Source organism: Vicia villosa, linkage group LG2, assembly GCF_029867415.1.
Source record: "Vicia villosa cultivar HV-30 ecotype Madison, WI linkage group LG2, Vvil1.0, whole genome shotgun sequence".
Lineage (NCBI taxonomy): Eukaryota > Viridiplantae > Streptophyta > Magnoliopsida > Fabales > Fabaceae > Vicia > Vicia villosa.
Genome location: NC_081181.1, coordinates 151010154 through 151019465, shown reverse-complemented (window position 1 = coordinate 151019465; position 9312 = coordinate 151010154). Strand labels below are relative to the sequence as shown.

The 9312-nt window shown below is 32.5% G+C and overlaps 1 protein-coding gene across 12 annotated transcripts; it reads right to left on the bottom strand.

Moving 5' to 3' along the window:
• Positions 1–4935: 4935 nt before the first annotated feature.
• On the bottom strand, positions 4936–9309 carry LOC131647062 (uncharacterized). 12 transcript variants are annotated; one of them, XR_009297725.1, is made up of 11 exons: positions 8834–9298; positions 8643–8746; positions 8328–8453; positions 8089–8176; positions 7899–8008; positions 7723–7804; positions 7499–7608; positions 7128–7391; positions 6708–6809; positions 6408–6489; positions 4936–5065 (listed from the first exon to the last, which is right to left on the bottom strand). XR_009297725.1 is itself a non-coding variant. In XM_058916976.1 (6 exons), exons 1-5 carry the CDS (start codon positions 8882–8884, stop codon positions 7504–7506), a joined length of 453 nt encoding a protein of 150 aa, XP_058772959.1. In that variant the 5' UTR covers positions 8885–9309; the 3' UTR covers positions 5001–5081; positions 7499–7503. The 12 variants fall into 12 exon arrangements, 2 of the variants coding, with proteins under 2 accessions (XP_058772959.1, XP_058772960.1); XR_009297724.1 differs by having other exon boundaries at positions 8089–8118; positions 8834–9297; XR_009297721.1 differs by lacking the exon at positions 7899–8008 and having other exon boundaries at positions 8009–8176; positions 8834–9297.
• Positions 9310–9312: the final 3 nt, after the last annotated feature.

The following is a 9312-nucleotide window of genomic DNA, read 5'->3' as shown; positions in this document are numbered from 1 at the left end:
TGTTCCTGAGAAAATGGCTTGGAAGAAAAGACGCTTGAAACAAATTTGGCGAGTTTTGTGAAGAAGCCTAAGCGAAATATGGGTTGATCATCTTATATTATGCACTTAGAAATAGACTTCTTTATTTGAACATTATTTTTCATTTTGTCATGATTAGTTTTACTCTACAGTGTGCTCGGATGGTGTAGCTTAAGAATGTAAATAATGTGTTGAAAGAATTTAAAATGCCTCATATCAGTGTATTTTGATCTAGTATTTCTCAAACTAGAGCTAAAGAATTTAAATTAACACCTTATTGTTCTTTCATCAAACCCAGTTTACTATTGCATCTGGTATTTTTCATGTAATACACTTGCTTCGGCCTCACCCCATTCCTAAATCATTCTATACCATGTTTATATGGCTTCCTTTCTAAGTTGTATGCAGAGTTGCTCCTATATCAAAGGAATCACATAGGGTTCAAATCAGTGAAAGCTTCAAATGTTTTGTTAGAGTGAATTCTACACTTCCATCATTTTATCATCGTAAATATCTGTAATCTTTCTCAGTTTTTCTTAATTGAACTTTAAGTGTTTTATTTTGCCTTGCCTAGATTAACTTTGTGGGAAGTGTAATTGGGGTGAGAATGACAGCTGGCAATTCAGAATGAGATTAAGGAACTTTAAAAATAAGTGAAACTTAGTCCAGTTAGTCACTCATGACTGGAAACATGTGGAAGCATCACCATCCCTTCATGATTAAAAAATAACTACCAATTAGATTTTTAGGCTGTGAAGTGTTGCATTATGTTTTTTTACTGTTGCATTGCAGGGCTGCAGCATTTTTTCCACTTGATTATATGTCTGTATACCACATTATTAATTGTGTTTTGATGAAATTTATAGAAGGTATTAATTTTGAGTTGATGTTGCATAGAAATGTTAGGCATGTGTTATAATAAACCTATTGCTACCTTAGAAGATTTGATATACTGTATGTTTTGGATCATGTTACTGATGTGGTTTATGCTGTGGATTTTGTAGGTTTTGTTATGGAGACAGACTTAATTGAAAGCAAAATTGTTGGTAGGACCTGGATAAAAACTTATTTTTCTTAAATTTACTGATAAGACCCTCCTTTATCTGCAAGTGATTGAAATTTATTGTGAAATATAGAATCATAATTTTTACATTTAGGCTGTGTGCAGATCTAATTAATTTGGTTAAATATATCTAACTTATGTGTTGGTAATTTCTAGGGGTACCTGGACTATATCAACAAAAAAGCAAAGTTGATAGCACTAGATTAATACTTCTTAATAGTGTAAGTTCACAAGCATGCTAATGTTTGTGTCCAATTTTATTTCTTTTTACTCAATCACCACTTCTCAAAACTTTATTTATTTTTCTTCCAATCTCAGTAATTGGTGCTCTTTCTACAGATAGAGGCATACGTTAAAAAACAACTTATGGACAGTAGTACAGAAAAATCAAGAGCCCATAGGTAAGCTGTCAATTCCATTTGTCAGGTGTACTATATTTTTTCCCTCCTCCTAATCGGGATATGTTTCCTTCAAAGATATCAGGGTTCCTTTTAGTGTTTCCTTCATAGATATTATAATTCATTTATAATGTTGTCTCCTTCCCTTTCTCCCAGGGATTTGTTGCCAACATAATTAAAATTGCAATGATTAAAATTTACTCTGAAATTGTTACTGGCGTTGATAGCCCTGAGTCAAGTTCTTCAGGTGCAACCAAGTTCCACATGCTTAGAAATCGTTGTCGGATTCTGTTACATGTTAGTTTTATATGATTTGTTTTCTCTAATTTGTTTGATGTTTTCTCTTTGTTTTAATCATTTAAGTGTTAACTAGGTACATGATGAATTAGTTCTGGAAGTTGATCCCTCTTTGGTGAAAGAAGCAACAATTTTATTGCAGACCAGAATGGAGAATTGCAGCCGAGGATGTTCATAGGGGAAAGCCCGATCCATAAATGTGTGTGTATGCAGCCCAGCTTTTGAACTTCATACTTGAATGGTGCATTATGTATAACTCAAATCTGACAGTGGAAGCTGCATATGATGCACCGATGAAGCGTGTTGTTATTTCTAGCAAGTATCCGTATGATCTTAGGGCTGCAGACTTGGTTGTGAGGCGCCTGGATGAGCTTTCAGTGGTTGATTTGAAGAAATTGACAGACATCAAAACATCTGAAATGGGTGTATTTTTATTGTTTGGCAAATTGCTATTAAAGAGAGGAACACCGAATGGTGAGCAGAACTTCAGATTGAACTGAGAAACTTTTAGTTTTGGTGAGAAGCGTATGATGATTCTCCCTATTTCACTATTTTTGTTGGAGACTTGGTTGTTCATGTTACTCATTGTCATTCTGCTCCTTTGTAGTGCAGAATTCTCACATGTTATTTTTAAAAATAAGTTTTTGGAGTTCTAGATTGAGATGATATCAAAAGTATATTGCAGGAACTCAAGTTTGTGTCAGTTGTAACAATTAATCAGTTTTGAAGGAGTTATATCACCAATGATATCATCCTTAACCAAGAACATGTGCTTAAAAGTGAAAGTTTATTCTCAAAGCTTTAGTATATCTAATCTTAGAGAAGAATATCCAGACTAAACCATAAATTTGAATTCTCTTTATTTGTATTATCTTTCTCCTATTTTCCAATCACATCTCTTTCACACATTAAGTTCCTATGTTATCTTTCTCCTAATAATATATAATAATTTGTATTTATAAATTTTATTTAATTGTCATATTATTTTTTAAAATATATATAATATATTAATTATAATTACAAATATCATTAAAGTATAATAATTTATATTAAAATATTAATTTTAAAAAAAAAACTTTGCATTTATTATAATAAAACTTTGCGATTTTTTTAACATACGTCATATATTATGTCATTATTAGTTTATTATATTTTGACGGGGTGTTGTCATACATTTTATGTTTGTAAAAAATGTAAATATGATCTAATAAGAAGGTTTTAGGTTTTTAATTCAACAGGGAATCGGCTGTACGATTTATTATTAGTATGAATGAATGCTTAAAAATTGGTGTATATTATCATCCTATATTTATAATTATGTGAATAACAACCAATTGAAGAATGAAATTCATACTTTATAAATGATGATCTTTTAGACTTGTAATGTGAATCCAAACAGGACGCGTGCGATAGCACGGGTTTCTTACTAATAATGTTAATTGAAAGTGATGACAATAAAATTGAAGGATGCTTGTTGGTACCTAAAATGCAAAAGAGGCTGAAGTAAACAAGAAGATGAAACTATGTTCTAGGGTTTGGAGTCGGGGCTTGTGATAAGATATCACTCAATAATTTGAAAACTAAGGGGAGAAGGAGCATGAAAGAACATAGTTCCATCAGAAACAAAGAGTCGATGAGGGATCGATTGGAGATTGAGGGGGCTGGCGATTTCAATTGGAAAATGAGGAAGGCAATATCAATCCGAAATGGAGGAATTAGAATAATCAAAGTCGGAAACCAACGAGGTTAATCGGAGTCGGAGGAAGACGATAGAGATCGGAGTCGAAGGAAGACAGTGGCGATCGGAGACAGTGGCAGATGGGTCGGTTAGAGACATAGAACAAAATGAATATGCTGAGATACAGTATCTGAGAGTGAAGACCATACAGTAGATAGAGAAAAATAGTGTATAATACATAACTGATATACATAACTTTTTCAATGAACTAGTAACAAACCCGTGCGTCCGCACGGGTTCTGGTATGGGACGCGCATTTGTTTCAAATGTATATTTTTTAATAGAAAAATGTCTGGTACCCGTTAAAAAATAATAATTGAATGTATAGAAATATGTCTGGTACCCGTGAAAAAATAATAATTGAATGTATAGAAAAGTGTCAGGTACCCGTGAAAAAATAATAATTGAATGTATAGAAAAATGTCGGGTACACGTAAAAAAAATTAATTAAATGTATAGAAAAAATTATGGTACCCGTAAAAACATTTAGATCAATAAAAAATTTTAATATAAAATATGTGAATAATAAAAGATAAAAAAATATAATAAAAAATAAAAGTTAAAAAAATTATGATGGAATGTCATGACATCAACTCATGACATCGCGCCTGCAGAACTGGAAGAAAGATTCAGTTTGTACTTAACAGATACAGAATATTCTATGTGAATATTATGTAATCCTATGTGGCGCATATTATGTAATCCTATGCGTTCGCACGGGTTCTGGTACGGGACGCGCATTTGTTTCGGATGTATATTTTTTAATAGAAAAATATTTAGTTACCCGTGAAAAATAATAATTGAATGTATAGTTATTAAAAAATATTTTGATCAGTAGCTTCATGTCCTGTTAATAATTAATATTTTGATCAATAACTTCATGTTCCCATGTACAAATATTAGTTTTATCAATAACTTCATGTACTCGTGTACCTTAAAAAGTATTTTGATTAGTAACTTCCTGTCCCGTTAATAATCAATATTTTGATCAGTAATTTCATGTCCCGTTAATAATCAATATTTTGATCAATAACTTCATGTTCCATGTACAAAAGGTTTAGTAAAACATAAAAAAATTCAGTATTTTAAAATTGGGGGACCAAAACTAAAAAAATTAATAATAAGGGACCAAAGTTGCAATTAAACTATATATATATATATATATATATATATATATATATATATATATATATATATATATATATATATATATATATATATATATATATTCCATCTTAAAAATGTTAAAGTATATATTGCAATGTAATTAAAAGCTTTGGAATCTAATTTTTTTTATATCGATCAATTTTTATCCATCATCATGATTACCATTTTTTAAACTGAATTAATTCAAACACTAAACATTTATTATTGTTTAAAAAATGTAATAGTATTAATAAAATTTTAATAACATATATTTTCTTCAATTTTACAATAAATGGTAATTAATAGTTTTAAGCGTATTTAGACATATAGTATGTAATATTAAGAATTATATCAGGTGCTTCTTCTTTTGTATAACTTAGATCTCTAGATTGTCTAGCACCACACCTGGAAAACAACAAAACTGGTTTTAAAATGATCAGATAAGAACAAAAAGAATATATTTCAATACACATTAGAGTTTAATTAACATGCACAAGAAGAACAGAAGGGAAATATATATAGCACGAGAGTTTCCAGAATTGCATTTGCTGTTAAGTATTTGGAAATCTATTTCTATTCATTAGAGTGTGCTCCACTTAAGGTATTTTATTCATTATAGACTTGGAACTGCAACTCAAACCAGCCAGTAGCAAAACCAGAAAAGACCCAAATAGCGACCAATACCAGAGTAGAAAACATGAAATTAGAAGACCGACACCACTACGGGTGAACCACTCCAAAAAGACATGAAACAGAGGTAGCTCAAAAATATCAGCAGCCTGCACAGACCAACCTAGACACGCAAAACCACTGACAAGTTAAAGAAGCTGATGGTACAAAACTCAGGCTTCCGACTATCCCACCTCTACTGCGAACTATACAGAAAACAGGATATCAAGAAAAGCCAGTGCTCACTAATCCGTCGAGCAGCACTGCGACCTAACTATCCGCCACCAATCTAACCACCATACTAAAGCCTAACATAAACAGCCAGGCCACTGCATGAACCAAAAACTTCAACAACACTTAATCAAGGAAACATCAGTACCAAACCAAATGAGAATCCACCGCCGCCTCGCCAATAGAGGTGGTCCGAAGTGAACAAAGCAACTTTCTCCTCACACACAATGAAGACAAAACCTCGTCCAAATAGACAATTAAATCTTCCATCCCATACATTCGTTTGGATGAGAAATCCACTGACTAAGATCCATTCTCAGGCACCATTATTGATTTTGGTGACAACTTGGACATATTTGTATGCTTCTAAATAAAACAAAAGGTCCAATCTCAGTAAACCCTCTCACATTAATTGATTTCAAGTAAAGCATTCTCAATAACATGTTATAGGACTGAAGAAGGTGTCCTTGCATCTTCAATGTCTTTCATTATAACTTTAAGGAATGAAACATGTTTCTCACGATTATTTTAAAGAGAATATAATTTGTACAAAAACATGATTAACAATAAATTTGACGGCATCAGGACCTAACTTACAAAGCAAACAATTTCTTGCTGTTAATACCACATGTTAGGCCAACATAAATACGAATGAAATAAAGTTCCCTGATAAATTACATGCAACATACCAAGAGTATCATAAAAAGAAAATGATATATATGAATATGCAGAGTAGGCATGATCAACAATGAGCCACTCAGATATGTTAATATAATCACAATGGTTAAGTGCCATGTAAAAATATCAAATAATAATAGCAACGATGTAATTATGATCTAGCACTCACCTTTGTGATTCAAAGATTAATCAAACACGAACCTATTGCTGACTGAGCAGTACTTGCTTCTCCATATGTCATCCACTTGTACCTTAAAATTGCAGGACCATTGGAAATTATGAGAATGATGTAAAAGAAATCTGAATGAGAAAAACAAAGATGGAACTAAAAGCTTATTAGAGTTGGTCGCGTAGATGTGGTTCTTACAATTTTCATGTATCAATCAATATATCCAAATACCACGACAAAATAGATACAAATGAATTTAAGTAACTGATATTATTATGTGGAATCCCATTCGTTTCGTACCTGTGTTGATCTACAAAGTTCAAAAGTATCCATGGATTCCGATTGCATATCAGTTTGTGTCCATAGCAAAAGTATCCCCATTAGGCTAACCTTCGCAAGCCTCTACAATGGCCAGAATCAGAAGTGGAATTTGTGAAGGATATAAACTGTAACATATATGGAAAAGGAAATAGGTGGTACCGTAAAGCCCCTATTTTATTCTTTCAAATTCTAAAACCAAAATAATTAAATTGAATTGAAACAATGAAGAAGAAGAGAGACACCAGTAAAAGAAGAAGATGAAAAAGGCATGTGAAAATGAAACGGTCGTGGAATAATAACATAACCGTTTTTGTAATGCAGCAGCAAAATGAAAGGAATAATATTAGACTATCCACGTGGATGATTATGGAATAATAAGGGTAATTAAGGGTTTCCTACCTTTTCCAAGTGAACTGGCTAGTCCAACAACCATATGTTCTAATGATCCACCAACACCAAAAAGTCAGGGATAGAAACTAAAAAGTCACTCATGTCACTTGCATCTTTCTCATTAAAATCATACTTCTCGGTGAGCACTTTAGTTAAAGGCCAGAATCGCAGCCGACAGATATGTCTCAAATCACCAAAATCACAATGTTTATATTGAATTCGATCTCCAATGCCTCCGATTTTGTATCTGCTCCATAATTGGATGGACCAACTCTTTCAGTTGCAGAAAAACAAATTCAACAATAATAAGACTCAGGGCTAAAAAGCAGTGCAAATGAACATTGGCATAAAATTTAGGTGAAGAAGTGAAAAATACATACTTGCTTTAGCCTTTCCTTTTTCCTTTCTTCCTGTATTCATCACATGCTTTATACATATCACCATTTCTCGAATACCCCAAAATTATGGTGTTCCACATGACATTATTCCTCTGTGGTATTTCATCAAACAATACACATGCATCAACAAAAGCGAGAATAATAGATAAGAAAAGATTTTCTCTACGGTCCAATCAAACATATATGGAAAATGTAATTTCTATTACCACTTCCTTTGCAGTCAGCACAAACATGTTACATTTTAAGTGTTTTAAACCTCAATTTTGATGGTAAGATCGGTTCACCTTCCTGAAATTAAACTTCAATTTTGAGTGTTTTAAAGTTTTTATATAATAAAAAGAAAAAGAGTGTAATAGAAGTTATGAATATAAAGTAACAGAACCTGAAGTCGAGTGTTTTATAGCTTTTATCATATTTTTTATTTTCATGGACAATATCAACATATTGCTTTATAGCATGGTTAGCTTTTAAATCTTAAGAGCCTATAATTACCTGCACAATTTTTACATAAATTGTCAGTTCAACCTCGGATAAGAAGTCGTTACGACCACAACAAAACATTGTTATGGTACCTCCAATTCTTATATGTCCTTCTACAGAACCTGCGGAAAAATTGAACCCTGAATACCTTCATATCAATTGGAAATTGAACACCGAAATCTTCATAGAAAATAAGATAAATAGTTAAGATAAAAAATGGTAAACATTGTAATTATAAAAGCAATTTTGATTGAATAGGTTAGAAAAACTTCTAAAAGTGACTAATTCACAACAAAAGCTTTAACAACATATCTCTTTCAATCACACATACCGGCGATGGTTCTGATAAAAGTTATACCAAGCTAATAATATACCGGCGATGAAGCAAACCATCCTCCCTCGAATTCGTAAGAATCTCAAAATGTTTCTCAACCTCAAACCATCCAACATCGCCATCCTATCTCAACAACAATTTTTGAAAGCATATCAAAACCAAAAACTAATATTTTAATTTATATTTAACAGATTACTAAAAAAATCATGTCCATCTATATAATGACCTGGGTGATGATGCCGATACCGCCCGTAGTGTCATCAATATATTGAAAACAAAAAATTAGCATAACTCATACAAATCAATACATACCCAGTGCTTGTTTTTACTTGAGCCAACTCCATCTTTCTCGGGAGAAAGATGATTTGTAAAAGACACATCCTCAGTGCAAACCCTAAGCCATGGAAGCATTGGATCTGGAAAAAAAATGAGAACATCAAAACCCTCTTCATCACCATTTAGTAACAACAAAAAACTCCAGATCTAAAGAAGAAGATGCTCACCTTATTCTCAGATAAGTCATGTTCGTAGTTTCGGAACCAAACGCAAATCATAAGAACAATGTTAGAGATGCTGAATAAATAAACAAATGAACCAAAGCTTTGTTGTGATTCGTACCTTCCACTACTGGCTTACCGTATAAATCTAAAATTTCACGAAGGAAACACAATATGAAACATAGTGAACATCTTCCCAGGGTTTATTTCCACACTGAGGCACCGCACGTGGAGCCATCAGAAACCGCACTATCGGCGAAGCTTCCCCCTCCACGTGAGCCAAAACCACCAAACCTGAAACAACAAACACAAAATCGAAATCAAAATTGAATCTATTTGAAACTCAATAATAACAATGAAGAAGGAGAGGGAGAAGGAAGAAGAAGAGGATGAAGAAAGAAGAATAGGAAGAAGGAGTGGGAGAAGGAAGAAGTCTCAGAAAGAGAGAAAAAAGAAAATGAACGTGAGAGAGAGAGAGAGAAAAA

What these genes read in the sequence shown, in the direction of transcription:
- LOC131647062 (XM_058916976.1), bottom strand. Translation starts at nt 8,884, where the DNA reads ATGATTTGCGTTTGGTTCCGAAACTACGAACATGACTTATCTGAGAAT. An exon ending in ATGACTTATCTGAGAATAAG is followed by an intron (nt 8,747 to 8,833) that starts GTGAGCATCTTC and finishes TTTTTTTTCCAG; the next exon opens with ATCCAATGCTTCCATGGCTT. An exon ending in CAAGTAAAAACAAGCACTGG is followed by an intron (nt 8,454 to 8,642) that starts GTATGTATTGAT and finishes TTGTTGAGATAG; the next exon opens with GATGGCGATGTTGGATGGTT.